Raw genomic sequence first — 22,352 nt, 5'->3', positions numbered from 1 at the left:
CCACACACACACACACACACACACACACACACACAGCATTCATCAGGACATTTACTTCCCATAACACACACACACACACACACAGCATTCTCAGGACATTTACTTCCCATAACACACCACACACACACACAGCATTCTCAGGACATTCCCATAACACACCACACACACACACACACACACACACACACACACACACACACACACACACACACAGCATTCATCAGGACATTTACTTCCCATAACACACACACACACACACACACATACACACACACACACAGCATTCTCAGGACATTTACTTCCCATAACACAGCATTCTCAGGACATTCCCATGACACACCACACACACACACACACAGAGCATTCTCAGGACAACACACACACACACACACACACACACACACACACACACACACACACACACACACACACACACACACACACACACACACAGAGCATTCTCAGGACATTTACTTCCCATAACTCTGCTTATCTTGTTCTCCCCTCGAGGGGGCCTTTCTCAGTCAGGGCAAGTAACAGTATACACAGCAGTACCTGAGAGATCCCCAGTGATGGAGGAAGTGCCAAAGTAGTATCCCCGGGGCAGACGGACCCCAGGCACCTCAATGCAGTCCCTCCACTCATGCTTGCCATCAATATCCATCATTACCTAGAATTAAAAAAAGAGAGAGAGATCAAGAGTGGGCCACAGGAACAAGAGTTACAACTCACATTGCCAACTGACCTCATTGAGAAACTCACGGTCAGATGCCTCTTGACGTAGCGAATCACCAGGAAGGTGTCATAGTGGAGATTGCGAACAATGGCAGTGCAGCCCCCCAGCTCTGTGGGCCGTCCATCCCGCTCATGATCATAGCTGAGGGAGCCGTTATTCACCATAGTGGAGATGTAAGGGAATACCCGCTGGGACACAGAAAAGAAAGTGCAAAGACAGTGAGGAAGAGCTTTTAGGAATGTCTGCACAAACAAGGGTTTTGCATATCATAAGCGGAGCGCTTTCCAGCAGACCAGAGGACCACTCTGCCTCCTCATTAGCAAACCCCCAAACATCCACATACAGATGGTCATTCCAGGGATATGGGCCCAGGAACCCAATGAACCCCATATTCATCTTTACCCACCTTGCTTCAGATCTGAAGTAGGCCTGAAATGGCCCCTGGCAGTCTCTGGAGTCAACATTGAGTCCTCCTCCCCTCATTTGCTAATTATATACTGCCCAATACTAAGGGTTTCCTTTTCATGAGTATACAACTATCAACCCCAACTGCTTCTTGGAGAAATAAATTATTTATAATGCTTTCTTCTAGGTCTCTATTTCAGCCTTATCCTTTTTGCCAACGCAAAGCATGAAACTGACCAGGCAGGGAAATCTTTCCATTCAAGATAGCTCTTTCAGACTCTAAAATCCTACCTGTATATGATGCTGAATGATTAGGACTAAGAAGGCACCTCTGCAAAGGGCTGCCAGATGGGCTTATCCAACTACAATGACTATTTTAAGTCAAAACTTTCCAGCCCATCACAGATAACTTCTAATAATGGTAATAATAAGAGGGCAAGTTTCCTCACTCCAAATCCCCTCCAGAAAAAAATGGAAAGCCTCCCTATACCCTGCTCAGTTTCCTACTTTAAAGTCCTCTTTCTCCAACAGCGTGGTAGGAGAACGTTCTTCCTTAAAATTGATAAACTAACCATTCCAGAGTGAGCCCAGTGCCCTGAGAGGCAGGCTGAAGGAAGGGGAAAGTGACACGTGGCATGCTGCTCCATGGGTGAGCTCCCCTTTGTCCTAGAGGGTCAACATGCAAGGTAGAGATGCAGTGGAGACCAGAGACTGTAGACTCCAGAAACAACAGCCACATGGACTCTAAGCAGCAACAAATGCTTTGTGGACACATGAGAATAAGGATGGACATGATGGGTCAAGAACCCAGTACCTGGACTCCTGGAGAATATCGCCTCTTCTGGGCCTGAGAGGGTCCAGCAGGTTATTATAAAAAACAAGAGGGCACAGAAGACAGGAGACCAAGTCAGAAAGAAATAGCCATAGAAGAGCTATGACTCTGCTGTGATAGATGAACAAATCATCTAAATCCCCACAGAATTTCAGGGTCCATGAGGAGCATTCAGCAGGTCCTAGAACCCCTCAAAATCATATGCAAAACAATATGCACAATTGCTTGTACATCTTTTTGAGAAGGTCTGCTACTGTCATCAATTCTCAAAGGAGTTCCCTGGGAAGACTTCTCTCCCCCATGGAGGGTTCCTGAAGTTAGTAGAAGCTTTAGAACACACAGTATTAACACTGGCCACTTGTGTTTCTGGAAATCAAGAGCCACAAACAAGTCTATCTGTACTCAGGTTACTGTAGTTCTGTAGTAAGTGGAAGGATGGGAGAGACTAAATTTCTCTAAGTTTGAAATGTCTTTTACTTCCCAGGGCCTCAGGATATAGCTCTTGCCCAGCAGACAAAAATCCCACTGTTTTGAGACACTATGAAATTAACCCTAATCCAGAGATCATTTACCCTCTAATTGAGCTTTATGGACATATACTTCTAAATAACTGTTGTCATTCTAACCTACAACACAAGGGGAAGGGAGAAGCTCCGTGGGAGCGTCAAAGCATAAAAAGATTTACAGAAATCACCAGGCTCAAGGACATTTAGCTGTGCTCCAGAAAGCTACCACAGCTCTAAGCTACCAGCATCAAGAGAAAGCTGCCCAAGTTCAACTAAGCCTTATCCATGGGATGGACAGGTGAGGCGTGGAGCCCAAAGCCTTCACTCTTCTAATCCTTAGTGAGAACCCACTGCAAGCTGTTCCAGATGCTGGGGGAACAATGGGAAATGAGCCAGGTAGCTGCTTTCAAGCGGAAGACACAAACTAAATAGGTAAATAAAATAATTTCTGATTGTGATAAAGGCAATGATGAAAATAACAGGCAAAGGGGCTAGGTAGGTGGCTTTGTGGGAGAGTGCTTGCCTAGCATGCATGAAGTCCTGGGTTCGATTCCTCAGTACCACATAAGCAGAAAAAGCTGGAAGTGGCGCTATGGCTCAAGTGGTAGAGCGCTAGCCTTGAGCTGAAGAGCTGAGGGATAACGCCCAGGCCCAGAGTTCAGATCAACAACAACAAAAAAAGAGCAGAGCACCAGCCCAAGTACATATGTACACAACACACACACACACACACACACACACACACACACACACACACACACACATACACACACACACACACACACACACACACGTGCGCGTGCTCGCATGCGCGCGCGAAAATGTTGGTCAGTGGTAGAGTGCTTATCTAGGACATGGGAAGACCTGGGTTCAATCCTCAGCCCTAGAAGAGGAGGGAGGGAGGGAAATCTAAGAGCTGTGATGACCCCAAGGCTTGTTTCATTTGTTACACAATACCCTTGATAAAAAGTGTGAGCTGCAACTTTCTAAAGTACCCAGGACAGAAATCCTTAGTCTAAGGGTACCTTAATCTTTCTAAGGCTACAGTGGCATCCAACTATCCAGCTAGGTATAAGCCAGGCCTCAACAGCTAGATAGAAACCGGGCCTCAGAAAGATCTGGGGTCTGACACCAGTGGCCACATAAATAATCCTAGCTAATCAGGCGACTGGGACCTCAGGATCAAAGTTTAAAGTCATCCCAGTCAGGAAAGTTCCAGAGATTCTTATCTCTGAGTAACTAGCAAAAAGTGGAAAGTGGAGATGTGGCTCAAGTGGTAGAGCACTAGCCTTGAGCAAAAGAGCTATAAGTACCTAAGTTGTGAGTTCAAGCCCCAGTATTAGTCCACATATGCACACAAAAAAATCTCCCTGGGGAGTTTTCATTTACATATATATGTGAGTACCCCAAACTCTCTCTATATATATATTCTAAAGTAGTTGTTGATGGTGTATGTGTGTGAGTGTGTGCACATGTATGTGTGAGCTTTTCATTTACATATACATGTGGGTGCCTCAAAATCTATAAAGGAATGTATTTTTTAAAGTTGTTGCTGGTGTGTGTGTGTGTGTGTGTGTGTGTGTGCGTGTGTGTGTGTGTGTGTGTGTGTATGTACATATGTACGTATGTGTGCAACGCTGCATTAGACAGCCCACTGCAATTTGTCTGCTTCAGCAACTCATGACTTGGCCCTCAACTTTTAACCTCACATTAGTAACAAGATGTTAAATGCCAGCTTATATTCCATTCTTACTCAGGAGTTCTTCAAACACTTTTTGGGTAGCCACTAATTTCACATGTCAGATTTTCTCCCTCTCTAAAAAAATAGACTGGTACCAACAGTTGAAGAATTACAATGATTCTGGCAACATGGCAATTTTACTCCCAATTTAAGAATTACCAGAAATAAGAAACTCCTTTGTTCGTAGCACCAAGAAATGTTTCCAACATTTTGTACATCAGTTCTTTTTGTGGGCTTCATGTTCTTACTTGGCATTTTCATGCAAGGCTGGCACTTTTATCACTTGAGCCACAGCTCCACTTCTGGCTTTTTGGTGGTTAACTGAAGATGAGAATATCAGATTTTTCTGTCCAGACTGGCTTTGGACCACAATCCTCAGATTTCAGCTTTCTGAGTAGATAAAATTAAAGGTGTGAACCACCAAATTTCCTTCTTTCTCTTTCTTTCTTTTCTTTCTTTCTTTCTTTCTTTCTTTCTTTCTTTCTTTCTTTCTTTCTTTCTTTCTTTCTTTCTTTCTGTCTTTCTTTCTGTCTTTCTTTCTGTCTTTCTTTCTGTCTTTCTTATTTTGTTTTTTTAGGTCTGGTCGTGGTGCCTGAACTCTGGGCCTGGGCGCTGTCCCTCAGCTCTTCAGCTCAAGGCTAGCGCTCTACCACTTGAGCCACAGCGCCACTTCCGGCTTTTTTCCTTTTTGCTTATGTGGTGCTGAGGAATCGAACCCAGGGCCTCATGCATGCAAGGCAAGCGCTCTACCACTGAGCCAACTTCCCAGCCCTCTTTCTTTCTTTCTTGCCAGTTATGGGGCTTGAACTCAGGGTCCTGATGCTGTCCCTGAGCTTCTTTTGCTCAAAGCTAGCACTTGAGCCATAGTGCCACTTCCAGCTTCCAGGGCTTCTACTTCTACTTCCAGGGCTTTATGCATGCTAGGCAAGCACTCTACCACAAAGCCACATTCCCAGCCCCCAAATATAATTTTTTTTTTAAAGTTATTTTGGTGCTGCTAGGGATAGTACCCAGAGCCTTGTGTATGTTCGGCCACTGTGTTTGCTCTATCTCTAGCCCTTAACAGACTAATCTTACTTCCAGCACATCTTGATTGAAGATGTACCCATCCAAAGCTTGTAGACTTATGGAGTCTGTATTAAAAACTTTATAGGTCCAAAGCACACAAGCTGTGAACCCCTAATAAGAAAAGGCCAAAAGGAGAGTTAGGTTCTAACTGCATCACACCATTCAGAACTGCAGTCTTTATGTGGCCTGTATCACCTCTCTGAGATTCAACTTCCTCACTAGAAACAAGGAAAGTCATACACTGAGCCCCCAGGGTTAATCAGGAGGATGAACTGGCATGTATAGAGCTTTTAGTATGGTGTCTAACATTAAAAAGATCAATAAATATTCAACTAAAAGCTAAATTAATGCATACTGAACAAGTGTTCTACCACTGAGCTATTATATCCCCAGCCCTAAGTTTCTTTTTTAAAATTATTCATATTAAGTATGTTAAAATACAATAATGATAAAACAATCATCTATAATAAAGCAATCATTTTACAAAGCATATTTAAACTTCTCCTAAAAAAGAATGAACTCATCATTTCATAAAATAGGAAGTGAACACATTTAGCACTTATGAAAAAATCACTTCACTATTTTGATTCCTTTTTTTTTTTTTTGGTTGTGGGTCTTGAACTCTGGCCCTGGGCACTGTTCCTGAGCTCTTCAGCATAAAGCAAATGCTTTACCACTTGGACACAGCGCCACTTCCAGTTTTCTGGTGTCTCACATAAGTTCTGCCTGGGCTGGCTTTGAATGGCGATCCTCAGATCTCAGGCTCATAAGTAGCTAGCATTATAAGCATGAGCCACAGGCACCTTGCCTGTTCTGATTCTTGGCTGGGGGAAAACTGTCACAACAAGCCAAGTTCATGAACTAGCCTACATACACTTTTGTTTTAGGTCAGTATTTCCCAACCCTAGCCATACTTCTTTGCTAAGCTGTGGCTCATTCTCTGGAACCTAGATGTGAAAGAGCAGAGGAAAAGAAAATGGCAATACAACAGATACTGCCAAGATGCTTGTAAATGACTCTTAATTACTCCTTGAACAGAATGCTACCATTAGTGAGAGCTTCCTCTGTGCCAGGCACTGTACTAATGAACATACATTCAACCTTAATTCTCACAACCCCATAGTTAGTAATAGTGTTTCCATCTCACAGGTAAGAAAGCTTGTCCAAGAGAATCCAGGTATTCACTAGCAAAATAATCAAAGTCTGAAACCAAGCACTCTGGTTCCAAAGCCCTGACTCAATGATGAATTTACATTGTTTTCAAGGGGCTGGGAAGGTGGCTCAGTGGTAGAGCGCTTGCCTTGCATGACTGAGGCCCTGGGTTCGATTCCTCAGCACCACATAAGCAAAAAGAAAAAAGCCGGAAGTGGTGCTGTGGCTCAAGTGGTACAGCGGTAGCCTTGAGCTGAAGAGCTGAGGGACAGCGCCCAAGCCCAGAGTTCAGGCCCCATGACCGGACCCCCAAAACAAACCAATTCCTCAGTACCACATAAGCAGAAAAAGCCAGAAGTGGCACTGTGGCTCAAGTGGTAGAGCACTAGCCTTGAGCTGAAGAGCTGAGGGATAGCGCCCAGGCCCAGAGTTCAGGCCCATGACTGACAAAAAAAAAAAAAAACAAAAAAAAAAAACATTGTTTTCAATATCTCTCAATAGCTGGGCACCAGTGGCTCATGCCTGTAATCCTAGCTACTCAGGAGGCTGAGATCTGAGGATTACTATTCAAAGTCAGCCCTAGCAAGGAAAGTCCATGAGACTCTTTTTTTTTTTTTTTGGGTCCGGTTGTGGGGCCTGAACTCTGGGCCTGGGCACTGTCCCTCAGCTCTTCAGCTCTACCACTTGAGCCACAGCACCACTTCCGGCTTTTTTCTTTTTGTTTATGTGGTGCTGAGGAATCGAACCCAGGGCCTCAGGCATGCAAGGCAAGCACTCTACCACTGAGCCACCTTCCCAGCCCAGTCCATGAGACTCTTGTCTCCAATTCACCACCAGAAAACTGGAAGTGACACTTTGGCTCAAGCAGTAGAGCGCTCTCCTTGAGCTGAAGAGCTCAGGGACAGTGCCCAGGCCCAGAGTTCAAGCCCCACAACCGAAAAAAAAAAATCTCAATATAAAAAGTGCTTCAAGAACTAGTAGTTTAGCTTAAATGGCATAGCACCAGCCATAAAAAAAGCTCAATGACAACATGAGGTACTGAGTTCAAGCTCCAGTACAAGCATATACATGCATACACCAAAAATGTTTCACGTGTACTATTTTTAAAAAATAAGTCGGGGCTGGGAATGTGGCTTAGTGGTAGAGTGCTTGCCCAGCACGTATGAAGCCCTGGCTCCCATTCCTCAGTACCACATAAACAGAAAAAGCCAGAAGTGGCTCTGTGGTTCAAGTGGTAGAGTACTAGCCTTGAGCAAAAGAAGCTCAGGGACAGTGCCCAGGTCCTGAGTTCAAGCTCCAGGACTGGAAAAAAAAAAAAGTTGGAACTTCCAGTATGTACCTTAAAACACACACAAAAAAAATACTGCAAAGTGGTTCCAAATTAAAAAACAGATGAGGGGTTACAATAGAATGTAATGTAAGACCTAGGACTTCCTTTTGCTATAAACAACAATTGGTAAAATCTGAGTAAGGCCTGAAGATAGATAATAATCTTGCTATCATTTTTTTTGGGGGGGAGGGTCCAGTCATGGGGCCTGAACTCTGGGCCTGGGCACTGTCCCTCAGCTCTTCAGCTCAAGGCTAGCGCTCTACCACTTGAGCCACAGCACCACTTCCGGCTTTTTTCTTTTTGCTTATGTGGTGCTGAGGAATTGAACCCAGGGCCTCAGTCATGCAAGGCAAGCGCTCTACCACTGAGCCACCTTCCCAGCCCCTTGCTATCATTTTATTACTAATTTTGACCACTGGACTATGTAGGAGAATTTCTTGTTTTAAGGTAAAATATACTAAGTATTTAAGATTAAGGAGGCATCATTGAGGTTATTTACTCTTAGCTGGTTGAGAAAAAAATAGACATATATGCAATGGCATTGACACATTTTGCCATGAGCAAAAAAATATGCTGAGGTGAGAGGGCAAGGACCTGAGTTCAAGCCCTGGTACCAGGGCTCCTCCACCCCGCAAAGCACTAACAAATGTCTCTTCTGTTATATGACTAGATGCAAAACATCTCCCGGACCTGCCTACTTACTTCACCTTCCCTCGGATCATTAGAACAACTTTTGATGCTATTTCCAGACAGACCTGTCACTTCTTTTCAACTTTCAAAACCATATACTAAGTCTGGGTATGGTGGCACAGGCCTATAATCCCAGCTACTCAGGAGGTAGAGGTAGGAAGATTATGGTCTAAGGCTGTCCCCAGGCAAAACCACAAGACTCTGTGATGCTCACATATTATTACTAAGCAGCATGAGAAGGCTCCTGCCATTAGCCTCCAAACTAACATTAACCTATACTTGACCTCAGGTCACCTAACTCCTCAACCGGAAGACATGGAAAAGTGACACATCTATTCATACACTGAATATCATTATGATCTAAGAAACTCATCAAAAGATTTTAGCCTCATTTATCTTAGTTGTGACACAAGACCAAATAACTACAGGACCTAATAAAATATCCCAAATCAACAAACTTTAAATTTAAGGTTCATACACTGAAGTTCATAAAGACTGCTAGCTCTTGCTTTCTCTTTCTTCTTTCAATGTCTCAGACAAGAAACATCTCGTTGTCTTTACTATGTACTAGCAAAAAGCCATAATACTTCCATACTTCCTTCCAAAGCCAGTTCTCAGTCAAGCTTAGTCTCACTCTTAGGAAAGCCTGAATATATGCGCTCCACAGTACTAGACAAGAGTCTCCTCTGGAAAATGTGAACCCATCTAAGGCTGAAAACAAACACACATTTCAATTAAATGGTAACAAGAGAATTTAAGAATACATGGGGGGTAAAAGAAGAATGATCAAAATACATTGCATCTATGAATGAAGATTAAGAAAATGTAGTAGCTGGAAACTGCTAAGTCATAAGGGATAGTAGGGATGAGGAAAGTAGGCATCAGTGGCTGCCATCTATAATCCTAGCTACTCAGGAGGCTGAGAACTGGAAGATCCATTTCCAATACAGATGAATTCATGATGCCAAGAAAAGATGAGCTGGTCATATTTTAATCAATATTGTAAAAATAACAGTAATAATGAGATATAATTCACATAACCCACAATTCATCTAGCGTATATAATTCAATGGCTTTGTCATACACAGAGTTAAGATTATGATTATCACAATAAATTCCAGAATGTTTTTATCATTCCATAAAAATATTCTGTGCCCAGTAATATCTTCCCTTTCTTTCCCCACAGTGCCCCAGCCCTACACAAGCACTAACCCACTTTTCTCTATATAGAGATCTTACTATTATGGACCTTTCATATGCATGGGAACATGCATTAATTAAGTAGCTCTTTTATGACTGGCTTTTCACTTAGCAAATTATCTTTAAGGGTCATCCACACAAAAGCATCTATCAGTATCTTTTTATTGTTTTATGATACCCCATTACAAGACTACATCATGCTGTTTATCCACTGGTGGACACTTGAGGTCTTTCTAATTCTTTTGGCTGCTATGAATTTTACTTTTTGTGGTAGTACGGGGTTTTAATTTAGGGCTTTGAGCTCTTGCTCAGCATCTTATACTCATGGCTGGCACTCTACCACCATGAGACATACAACTAGTATGGCATTTTGCTAGGTAATTGGAGATAAAGTTTCAAGGACTTTTCTGCCTTGGCTGGCTTCCAACCATAATCATTGGATCTTAGCTTCCCAAGTAGCTAAGATGTTACAGTTATAAATCACCAGCACCTAGCTGTTATGATTTTTTTGTTTTTTGTTGGTTGTAGGGCTTGAACTCTGGACCCAAGCCCTGTCCCTGAACTCTTCAGCTCAAGGCAAGCACTCTACCACTTGAGTCACAGCACCACTTCCAGTTTTCTGGTAGTTAATTGGAAATAAGAGACTCACAGACTTTCCTTCTCGGGCTGGCTTTGAACTACAATCCTCAGATCTCAGCTGCCTGAGTTAACTAGGATTACAGGAATGAGCCACCAGTACCTGGCTACTATGAACATTTATATGAAAGCCTTTGTGTATGCTATCTTTTTTTTTTTCTGTCGGTCATGGGGTTTGAACTCTGAACCTAGGCACTGTCCCTGAGCAATTCAGCTCAAGGACAGCACTCCATCACTTGAGCCACAGAGTATGTTGGTTAACTGGAGATAAGAGTGTCATAGATTTTCTTTCCTGGGCTGGCTTTGAACCCTGATCCTCAGATCTCAGCCTCCTGAGTAACTAAGATTATAGGCGTGAGCCACTGGCACCCAGCTGTCTGTTTTCATTACTCTTGGCTTTAAGTCCATAAATGGAATTGCTGGGTCATCTATCTTGCCTTCTAGACCCTTCTTTGTCTCTTTACTTCCTGCTGTAATCAGTTAAACAGATTCCCTCTGTCACTAGCTGCCTCAAGCCTAAAAGCAATGGAGCCAGCCATTCAACCATAGATTGAAACCTCAGAGAAGTTTCCAAATAAATCTTTGCTCTAAGTTGGGTTTCTTAAATTTTTTTTACAGTGACAAAAGACCCACTAATAGTCACTCTCTTCTGCTGTGCTTGCAATAATGAATAAAACTGGAGTTTTTAAGAGTCAGATCCACCGTCTGCAGGACACCAATAAGTTTTACAAGCTTTCTTGAAGTACTTGTTTCTTATCCATAAAATAGAGCTCAAACTTACTCCCAAAGGGTTATTATAAAGTAAATAACAAAGTTGGGCACCAGTGGCTCACACCCATAAGCCTAGCTACTCAGAAGGATGATATCTGAGGATTTGGTTCAAAGCCAGCCTGGGCAGGAAAGTCTGTGAGACTCTTAACTCCAATAAACCACCAGAAAACCAGAAGTGGATCAAGTATTAGAGCACTGGCCTTGAGCTGAAGAGCTGAGAGCAATGCCCAGTCCTAGAGTTCATGCTCCACAACTGACAAAAAAATAATAATAAATAACATATGTAGAAGTGCTTGAACAATGCATGGCACCTTTATGTTTGATATAAAAGTAAACCATACACTGACAAACCATTTGACTTTATCCTCCAAGTGAGTACCAAATTGTTAGGATATAGAAAGAAAGACTGCTAGCACTCTACCACTTAAGCAGAACTCTATTGTTTGCTGGTTATTTTTGAAAGTTCTTTATTGTAGCAAAGTTTTCTGCAAGGTTGGCTTTGGACCATGGTCTCTCAAATCTCAGCCTCCTGAGTAATATTATTTGAAGTGTATGCCACCAGCACCCTGCAAAAGGAAGATACTTTCTATACTTACTAGTCTGAATATAAACTCTAAGAACTGAAATTGCACAGGTCATATGAAAATACCTAATGTGCACTGGGAGCCAATGGCTCATGCCTGTAATCCTAGCTACTCAGGAGGCTGAGATCTGAGGATCACGGTTCAAAGCCAGTGCGGGCAGGAAAGGCCCTGAGACTCTTATTTCCAATAAATCACTAGAAAACTGGAAGTGGTGCTGTGGCTCAAGTTTAAGCTGAAGAGCTCAGGGACAGCGCCCAGGCCCAGAGTTCAAGCCCCACAACCAAAAAAGAAAAAAAAGGCAGTATTTGCAAAGTATTAGGCACATATCAGCCACATAATACATAGTAACTGCTTTTATTAGTTTTTGAGGGTTTTTGTGTTTTCTTTTGTTTTGCTGTTTTGTGTGTGTGTGTGCAGGTGCGTGCGTGTGTGTTTCCCCCAGTGCTAGGGATTGAACTCAGGGTCTTGTGCATGCTAGGTAAGTACTCTACCACAAAGCTAACTATATCCCCAGGTTCTTTATTATTTTTGAAAATTCAGGCTTTTTTCAATAAATAGTATTTTTAATGTTCAGAGGAGTTCCTTTGGGTTCCTCCCCTAAGCATATCCATTCTCCTTTGGTCTGTGTATGAATGTCTAGAGTCCTCTTATGGGTTATCATGTCCAGTTATATTTTAGATCTAGGTTCCACATGGGAGAAAAAACATGTGCCATTTGTCTCTGAGCTTGGCTTACCTCATTTGATTTATTCTAGGTCCATCCACAGACTTTAGTTTCATTTTGTAAAACCAAACCAAATAAACTAAAACAGGCCAGGAGTCCTGGCAGGACTACAGGAAGCTGAACTGAGAATCATGATTCAAAGCCAACTCTGAAAAACCTGTGAGGTTTTTATCTCCATTAACCAGCAAAACAGCCAGAAATGGAGGTGTGGTTCAAGTGGTAGAGCACCACTCCTGAGGGAAAAAACCTAAGGGACAGTACTCAGGCCCTGAGTTCAAGCCCCAGTACCAGAACAAAACAAAACATAAAAAAACAATCATGCTAGGGATGCTAAGGGTTGAACCCAGGACTTTATATATGCTAGGCAAGAACTCAACCTCTAAGCTATATTCCCAGTCCAACACTAGTATTTTAAAAGCTCTCCAGGTGGTTGAGGATTATATCTTAGTGGTAGAGTACATGCTTAATTAGTATACACAAACATACATGTGTGTGTGTGTGCACGCACACATACACACACACAATCAACTCTCCAGGTAATTGTGATGTTGAGGTAAGAATCACAACAGCTTGAAAGAAGTCATAAATTTTTTCTTTCTGAAACTTTTTTTATAAACACTTACTATCTTTTTTTTTTTTTTTTTCTTAACCAGTAATGTGGCTTGAACTGGCCCTGTCCCTGAACTCTTTTTGCTCAAGGCCAGCACTCTACCACTTGAGCCACAGTACTACTTCCAGCTTTCTCTGTTTATGTGGTACTGAGGAATCGAACTCAAGGCTTCATGCATGCTAGACAAGCACTCTACCACTAAGCCACATTCCCAGCCTGACATTTACTCTTGCCTCTCCAGTCAGAATTACTATCTCAAGATAAGATTGAACAACTTGTTTCTAGAAAAAAAACATAAAACCAGGTTTAAAACTTCCATCAAGCTCCAAACCCTACAACTCACAATGAAGCACATTTCTGACTACCACTCTGACTACTACTAGCTCCTCCATATGACTAAAAATCTAGTAATGACTCTGTCCATTCAAACTTAGACTCTTACAATCACATTCAGACCCCTCAACAGATACACACACTTCAGAAACTGGTCCCTGCCTGGTGAAGATGAGTTACACTCAGACTACTCTAGTGCTGGTCTAAACAGTCAAACCACCAACCACTCAAGCTCATACTCCTCAGGCTCAGTGGCAGGCTAATGTGCACAAGAGGAAAGAGAATGAATACCAAAGAATGCAATGTGACCAGTGGCACTGTACAGCAGAGCAAGATTGCTCACCTTACTTTTCATTCAGGACTCACCACTAGTCCATGCTTCTTTACTTCCTCATACTCATCCTCTCTCATCTTTCCCATTGCACATGCTTTTCCTTCTGCAAGTAATATTGAGCCCTATCCTGCACAGACCTCAACGTAATTGTTACTGCCTTGAGGAAACCTCCTGCAGCTACCACCACCCATTGCCCAACTCAAGGTTAGATGATCTTACTGGATGCTCCCATGGAGTTTAAGTTCCCACCATTCCATTTCATGCTAGAGTGCAGGAGCTACACTGGGCTTGCTCACTAATTCCCAGGGCCAGGCACCCTAGCACAGGTTTGATGCACATGGAATGAAGAGGTCCATAAAGAACATGGACTCACAACAAAGGTTGTTTTCTTTACTCAGGTTTTACTTTCTACTTCCCCTTAAGTCAGCACTGCGGGAAATGTTAACTGTTGAATCTGGGTGTGAGATACATGATGATTGTTCTTTAAGTTTTTAATTTCTCATAATAAACTGTTGGAGGAAAATAATCTGACTCTGCCACTATTCCTAAGCCTGCTTTCCTAGAAAATATTACTTAGCTACAGGATACCCAGTGACAATTTATCTTAATAATTTCCTCACTGTTGATAGTGCCATAGGACAGAGAGAACACAAACCCACTGCCAGTATATGAAAGAGACTAACAAACCATCCAGGTCAGCTAGTAAAAAAACAAGAAGTTCTGCCAAAGGTCAGAAAGGATGTTCCATCAAAATCCTAAGATGTTAGCCAGGTGTGGTTTCGCATGCCCGAGTTCCAGGCAAGCCTGGAATATGCAATAAGACTCTGTCTCAAAAAAAAAAAAAGTAAAACCAAAAACAAACAGCACAATGTGATGTATACCTGTAATCCCAGAACTCAGGAGGCTGAGGCAGAATGATCATAAATTAAAGACCAGCTTGAGTTACCTAGACAGACTAATTTCAAAAGAAAGAAAAAGAAAAAGATGCTTGGAATTCATCAGTTTCCTTTTACTTATACTCTTTTCTACAAATGAGGATACTTGCTGTTCAAGTCTGAGAAGAGGAAGAAAAGATGCTAGAAAGAGGAATAAGGTTCAGAAGAAAGCACAGCAGTGGTGATTAGGTTAGGGGAGCTATTACATAAACTCTGCTTGCTCTAATGTTGGTCTAGCAGCCAAATCACCATCCAGCCAATTGTGCTTAAATTCAGTGTCTACCTAAGAGAGGATACAACACTACAGAAAAAGCACCCATTTATAATACCTGTTCCCAAGGGACTATGCAATCGTAAACAGTTCTCCCTAGAAAAAATAATGACAAGGACATTAACTTTTGAAGGCCAATAGATGAAGAGTTCCTCACTGTCTCTCCCTTCTGTTTCCTCCTGCACACCACTCCTGAGGGAAAGAACTGTGACATCAGTGCGGCTGACCTAAGCTCTGACACTTGCCATTACCTCTTGCTGCTTCTCCTCATTGGGGTAGGTGTCTATAAATACTCCCAGCCCCACAAATTTGTCCATGTTTCCAAACACAGGCCCTAGAGAGAGAGAACAGATGATGAACAATGAAATAAACCCAAGAGTTGATAAAGGAATAATATTGCACTATGATGGAGGATAAGGTGAAATTCCAATGCCTCCCGGGCCCTTTCTTCAGATGAGAAAACACATAAAAGCACCCAGCAAAGTGCATGGCCTGCAAGAAGGGCCCAGTAAATATTTGTAGTTGTTTGTGTTGAAGGCAGGAAAAGAGAGAAAGCCACTGTAACCTTGTTTAGCACTATGGAAGCTTCCTGATTCAAACTAGTTGCTAAGGTGCCCCTACAGATTTGTCCTTCACAAACACTTGGTGAAGATTATACCCCAAGAGAGAACTGAATTCCCAAGTTCTACTTCTTGTTGCAAAAGAGATCAGGTCAAATCAGGTTGCGCCTGCCATCTACATGGAACAATGGCTGTAGCACAGCAAGGGAAATAGGTAAACTCTTCTCGTGACAGAGAAGTGCTGAGATCATTCACTACCCATGCCCAGAAGAAATCAGCTCACCGGTTTTCACGAGAGGCAGTGCTTTCACACAGCCAAAAGGCCAGGCTTCACAGGGAAATCAGAAAGAACTAACAAGAAAGGAATCGCCTCAGGATTAAGTCAAGTTCAGAAGCTTACTAGGATTCAGATCCCATTCTAAAGACTGGACAGATCAGTGCTCATTCAGAGACATCAAGGAAGAGGGAAAACTGCAGGGAAGGACCCTTCTCAAAAAGAGGGGGAAAAAAAAAAAAAGCAGGCCTGCCCCACCAACACAAGAGCAACCCAGGGACCCCAATACCTGGCTGCATTCGATCCTTTGTGTACCATATTGCCAAGCCGTCCCCATGAAGATTCTTCTTCCCTTGTCCATGGATCTTGAAATGCACCTGCAACTCCCAGTCTCTCAAAAAGCATGGCTAAAGAGAAAAACACAGTGGGATCAATGAGCAAGAAATGGGGAACTCTTAAGCCCAGAGCAGCAGTCTACAGACATAGAAAACATAAATGTAGATAGAAAAGCTAAGGGTTACAACTGAAATCTATGAAATGTTCATATTATAAAATTGAGCAGATCGAGTCATTCAGTTGTTTAAGATCCCAGTAGGTAAAGAGAATGAATAACCCAAGTATCTTCCATATCTCCCAATAGACACAGGCTAGTACTCAAAAGCTGGAAAAGGCAAGTTAGGCTACCATGATACTGTATTTGCCCAGCAAAGTATCCTAGCCTGTTGAGTATAGATGACTCAATAAGCTGAGATGATTGCAACTTATGATCATTCCTGACAGAGACTCTAAAAAGCTGGGATTTAAAGAAAGGTCAAAATCTCATTCATTATGAAAGAATATGACAGGCCAGGCACCGGTGGCTCACGCCTGTAATCCTAGCTACTCAGGAGGCTGAGATCTGAGGATCCAGGTTCAAAGCCAGCTGGGACGGGAAAGTCTGTGAGACTCTCATCTCCAAAAACCACCAGAAAACCAGAAGTGGTGCTATACTCAAGTGGTAGAGCACTCGCCTTGAGCTAAAGAGCTGAGGGATAGCACCCAAGCCCAGAGTGCAAACCCCATAACCAACAACAACAAAAAAGAATATGACAGTTAAGTCATTACACAAAGATTCCCAGGAATAATTAGCAGATACTATAAACAACTCTAATTAGCTAGTCTTGGCCTTCTGCCAAGCTGAGGGGCAAGCCTGAGTTCCCACGAGAAGGGCAAGTTACTGTCCCCCAAACCTTCACGCCCATGGCCAAGCAGTATAAATATCCAGAGTTGAATGACATCCCCATCATGGGTCAGCCTCTGGTGAGAAAACATTAAGGAGATGCTTTTCAATCAGATTCCTAGTTTTCTTTTTTTTAGTTGTGTATCAAAACCTTATTTAAAAAAAAAAGTTGAGGGGCTGGGAAGATGGCTCAGTGGTAGAGCGCTTGTCTTGTATGCATGAGGCTCTGGGTTCGATTCCTCAGCACCACGTAAGAAAAAAAAAAAAAGCCGGAAGTGGCGCTGTGAAAAAAAAAAGTTGAGGGCATAGCTCAAGTGGTAGATTGCCTGCCCAGCAAGTGAGAGGCTGTGAGTTCAAATCCAAAATAAAAAAAATCTTGTAAATACAGAGATGACAAGTAAATGGTTTAGTGCTCTAAATAGCTGAACAGTTTCAAGAAGAAACTGTGGGGACAGCATTTGATTTAGGGAAACATCTGGTTTAAGTCTGCTGTGAAGAAAAGAAGGGAAGAAAGGCAGACTAACAGAGTTCAACCAAAGACTATCCAAATTTGATTGTTCTGGCTCTTGAGAAACATATTGCTTGATCATTTTCAATTTCTAAAATAGTCTCCAAAAGCACTAGTATCAGGAGTACAAAGTCAAAATGAAAAGGGGGTGGGTACTTCTGCAATTAGCAAGGAACCTTGAAATCCCCAATAGCCTGCCCTACTCTGATGAGCCCAGCTCTCTGTCTTGTCATTTTGGATTATCTCTCTGAAGGTTCAATTAGAATTCAGGGCAATGGTGATATAGGTAGGTACTATGCACAACCCCAGAAATTCACAATGAGTCAAGGTGTCTACCACTGATTCTCATCCTGTACAAGTACAATGTTATATAGTTTTATCCAGAGCTAGGTCTTACAGAAATTCTGGCACTTGGGCTGGGAAGGTGGCTCGGTGTTAGAGTACTTGCCTGGCATGCATGAGGCACTAAGTTCGATTCCTCAGTACCACATAAACAGAAAAAGCTGGAAGTGGTGTGGTGGCTCAAGTGGTAGAGTGCTAGCCATGAGCTGAAGAGCTGAGGGACAACACCCAGGCCCAGAATTCACGCCCCATGACCAACCAAAAAAAAAAAAAAAAAATTCTGAAATTTTGTTGCACACTGGATTCCACTAGGAAGTTAAAAAAAATTGTTATTATAAAGGTAATGTATTATAAAGGTTACAGTTACATAAGTCAGGCAAAGAATACATTTCTTGTTAGATGATATAATAACCCCTTCTGTCACACTCTCCTAGTTTACATTAGGGAATTAAAAAAAAAAAAAAAAAAACCCAGTGCCTAAGCTGTACTCTATTTCAATTCAGAATCTTTGGAGGTGGGTGCCAGGCATTAACTTAATGACAGCTAAATTTGAGAACCACACCTCAAGCAAATGTATCTTACTAAATTCAGAAACAATTCTTCAATTCATTCTGATGGCCTGTTAACAGAGAATAGTATCAGAGAATCTGAACAAAAGCAGGAGAACTAGTTCCTAGAATAGAACTGCTGCTAAACAAGTCAGGTAGAGACAGAGAGCTAAGCAAGATGGCTCAAGACGGCCTTGAACTAATCATTTACTAACCCATAACACCCCATTAATGGAACATACAGCAAATATAATAACAGCACCTGTAGCCATTTTAACTTCACAGTCTCTTCATGTCTACTTGTCTTATTTTATTCCCTGCAACCCAAGACTGCCAGTAAAATAGGTATTATAAAGCTCACCTGAAGGATGGAGACACTGAAAATCTAGAGGTTAAAGAAGCTGCTGAGGGTTTGTGGTGTGTGACAGAATTGAATTTAGAATCTGCCTTTCAACTGCTCTTGTATCTTCTACTGTGCTCTGCACAGTGTTCAAAAAATATGCCCAGCAATCTTGGTTAGAATACCAACTTCACACAGATAGCTAGGTCATGGATAAGCTTCTCTCATGCCATAACTCCTTTGCAACTTTATTTTTATTTATTTATTTTTTTTTTTGGTCCGGTTGTGGGGTCTGAACTCTGGGCCTGGGCACTGTCCCTCAGCTCTTCAGCTCAAGGCTAGTGCCCTACCACCTGAGCCACAGCGCCACTTCCGGCTTTTTTCTTTTTGCTTATGTGGTGCTGAGGAATCGAACCCAAGGCCTCAGGCATGCAAGGCAAGCGCTCTACCACTGAGCCACCTTCCCAGCCCCATCCTTTGCAACTTTAGACTACAGGAAATGTAGCTGAATGGGGAAAAGAAAGAGTTCTCTTATCTGGGTCTCACTAATCTACAGCTCATAAAAAAATATATATGCAAAAGAAAGATTATTTTTTCTTCTTCACTTAAGGGAGCCCTAGAGAAAATATCAAAGGATGCCAAAGTCTTTCCCAAAAGTTACAGGTATAGAAGACTTAGAAAGGGCTGAGAAAGCAAGAATAAAATATCATCTTACAGTTCTACAAAATCACAGTGCAGCCACCAGGAATATATTCACTTCTTGCCACCAAACCCCAAGGAAGTCAAGGTAGCTAGAAAAAGTCCAGAGAAGGACAAACAAACAAAAAAACTAATGACTCAGAAAGACTTCAATATGAAAATAAAAACTTAACTCTTCAAACTAAAGTAACAAGGGATGCTGGGCACTGGTGGCTCATGCCTATAATCCTAGCTACTCAGGAGGCTGAGATCTGAGGATCATGGTTCAAAGCCAGCCCCCGCAGGAAAGTCTATGAGACTTATCTCCAATAAATCACCAGAAAACCAGAAGTGGTGCTGTGGCTCAGATGGTAGAGCACTTAATTAATTAATTTAATTAATTAATTAATTTAAAAAACAAGGGAAGGCTATTAAGATGAAGACTGGGATTTATTTAGTTAGTTATTTAGAGACTGGATCTTACTATGTTGTCTAGGCTAACCTGGAACTTCTGGGTTTCAGTAAATCTCTTGCCTTAACCTCCCAAACAGCGGGGACTACAGGTACACTCCACCACATCCAGATCTACATTTACAAGAGTAGCCTCTACTTTACAAAGCAAAGTGATTAAATAAGACTTAAGTTATTAAACCTCAAGAATTAGTATTAGGTCAATGAAGACATTTCTGAAAATAGATTCAAAGTTAACTATTAGCTATAATTAGGGCAACAAAAAAAAATCCCTAATATCTAATTTATTATGAAAGTTACCATAATCTCTGAAATAAAGATCTTGTCTACCTATGGAAAAATAGAACACTGGGAATAGCAGTTAAATGAAATAAAATCAATATGTCCCTGCTGAACTTTCTAGGACATTCTGAGTCACTAACAGAGGAAGGAAAAGATTCTTACCACTCGGTTCCACAAGGCACCCTGTTTACTTTGCATATCTGGAGTAAGACGTATATACTGGGTCATTACCATGGCATTGCCCATGAGATTCCACAGTGAGGAACTGCTTGTGCCCACACCTATGAGAAGGAAATACATCAGTTATCCTTTTAAACACCAACCTATTCAAAAGTCCACCAGAAAGCTTCTGAAAGGTAGAACGATGATCTTTTTTTCCCCCAAATGTCCACCCTCTGTTATAAATCTTTTGCTTTTTGTGTGTATGAGTATTGGGGACTGAATTCAGGACTATGAGTTGTAGCCCTTTTTCGCTTATTTTTCACATAGTCTCTGGCATTTTTGCCAAAGCTGGCCTAGGACCTCAAACATCCTATGTATGCCTCCCTTGCAGCTTCGATTACAGAAGTGCACAACTATACCCAGCTTGTTGAGATGGGGGTATTACTATTTGCCTCTACTGGACTGGAACCATATCATCCTGATCTATGCCTCCTGAGTAGCTGTAATTATAGCAATGCATCACCACACCTGGTCCATCTTTTTCTTCTTCCTTTTCTTTCTTCTTATTGAAAAGCTGGTCTAGAACTCCTGAGCTTAAACAATCCTTTGCCTCAGCCTTCTTAGTAGCTGGCATTAGAGACACAGCTTATAGACCACTACCACTACCACTACCACCAGGCTCTTTATAAATCTTAAATCCATATCATAGTTAAAGCTTCCTTTTGTAAGTCCCTTCTCAAATGGAGATCTCAAGATTTATCACTTTATGCACACCACAGTTAACTATAACCTAGATCCATTCTTCCTATTTTATACATGAGTGAGCTTTAGCACCATGAAACAAAATGCCCTTAGCTTTAACTTCAGGCCTGTGGGCGTAAACATGTTCTTTTAAATAATAATAATCCTTAGGTTTGAAGCTAGTCCCTCACACTAAATGCCTTGAGTGAAATTTGCTGCTGTATCACCCACAGCATTAGCAAAGGAGGTACTCAGTGCATCCAAATGAATAAATGATACCTTAGTAGTAGTGTGTACTCTTTTACACATAAGGATTTTTGCTTCCTCGTTGTGGTAACTCATGTGTTTACCTATCTGCAACCGTATCAATAATAACCGTATCAATTTTCTGGTCTATAAGCTGTGCTTAGGGGCTTATTGTAATAACTTATAACACTGTGAACCTATGAACCCTAACTAAAACAAACCTAAAGAGCCTCTTTATCCTAAGGGATCCTGGCCCGAAAAGGAGCAGCGTTCTTTTTATCTTCTTTCTCATTCTGAGCAAGTTCTACCCGAGTCCTTCCTCCAGCTGTATTTCTAGCACACCCACAGCTCCATTCCCGACCCTGTCCTCGATCCTTCTCCCGCCCTCCCGTCCTTTCTCCCTTCCTCCCTTCCTGCAGGCCTAGCACTGATTGCACCTGAGATTCCAGCCCATGCAAGGGGAGAGGGGGGCGGACTACCCACGGATCTCGAACGCGGCAGGGTCCCCATGGGCCCCCCACCGTCGGCTGTATATTCCAGGCCACAAAGCCCTCTGCCCCCCGACCCTATCTCTACAGACGAGTTCCAGTCCCTCAGCCTCCCGCGCCCTCACGGAAGACCACCTCGCCCTGGGCGCCTCACCCTGGTAGGGCTTCGACAGCGAGTGCTCCCGTTTCAAGTACTCGAACGTTTGACCCGCCCCAACTTGTCGTGGCCCCTGCCCAGACCCCACCAAAAGAAGAAGAAGCAAGATCTTGGACACGTCTCGAGCCAACAAACGCCGCCGCCACCGCTGCAACCAAGAGAGTCCCAGAATAGCCGCCATCTTTCCTACAGCTGTCCCTTCATCAGAAGCCCGCCCTGTTGACCAACCCATTGGCCCGTAGAACCATCTGCCTCGCGTTTGATTGGCTCTCGTCAGATCCCCGCCCCCACAGGTGAGCCCCTTACCGATTGGCTATTTTGGGAATCAGTTGCCTTGCCAACCAAGGCAAGGGGTGGGGCCGAATGTCCGGACTCCTTTATTTGCATTTGTCCTGCGCTTGTGTGGGCCTGCGGAGCTACATGTTAATTTCCGTTTTGTTTCGGCGTTCTATAGTAAATTTAAAGGGATAAAACTTTTC

General features: G+C 42.5%; 1 protein-coding gene across 5 annotated transcripts in view; it reads right to left on the bottom strand.

Moving 5' to 3' along the window:
• Positions 1-22,072, bottom strand: part of LOC138807822 (VIP36-like protein) — a 30,363-nt gene extending 8,291 nt beyond the window's left edge. Inside the window, exons 1-7 of one of the 5 annotated variants that reach the window (XM_069993604.1) lie at positions 21,871-22,072; positions 20,242-20,360; positions 15,981-16,098; positions 15,109-15,191; positions 1,956-1,988; positions 763-924; positions 556-670 (exon numbers count right to left, since the gene is read on the bottom strand). In XM_069993604.1, coding sequence (XP_069849705.1) covers positions 556-670; positions 763-924; positions 1,956-1,988; positions 15,109-15,191; positions 15,981-16,098; positions 20,242-20,360; positions 21,871-22,054 — 814 coding nt within the window. In that variant the 5' untranslated portion in view covers positions 22,055-22,072. Of the gene's footprint in view, positions 1-555; positions 671-762; positions 925-1,955; positions 1,989-15,108; positions 15,192-15,980; positions 16,099-20,241; positions 20,361-21,870 lie in introns of those variants that run through there. The other 4 variants (XM_069993606.1, XM_069993605.1, XM_069993608.1 and 1 more) reach the window with 4 other exon arrangements.
• Positions 22,073-22,352: the final 280 nt, after the last annotated feature.

This window comes from Dipodomys merriami, unplaced genomic scaffold, assembly GCF_024711535.1.
Source record: "Dipodomys merriami isolate MVZ:Mamm:240054 unplaced genomic scaffold, mDipMer1.0.p SCAF_435, whole genome shotgun sequence".
Classification (NCBI taxonomy): domain Eukaryota; kingdom Metazoa; phylum Chordata; class Mammalia; order Rodentia; family Heteromyidae; genus Dipodomys; species Dipodomys merriami.
The sequence above is the reverse complement of the archived record's forward strand: the minus strand, read 5'-3'. Positions and strand labels throughout refer to the sequence as shown.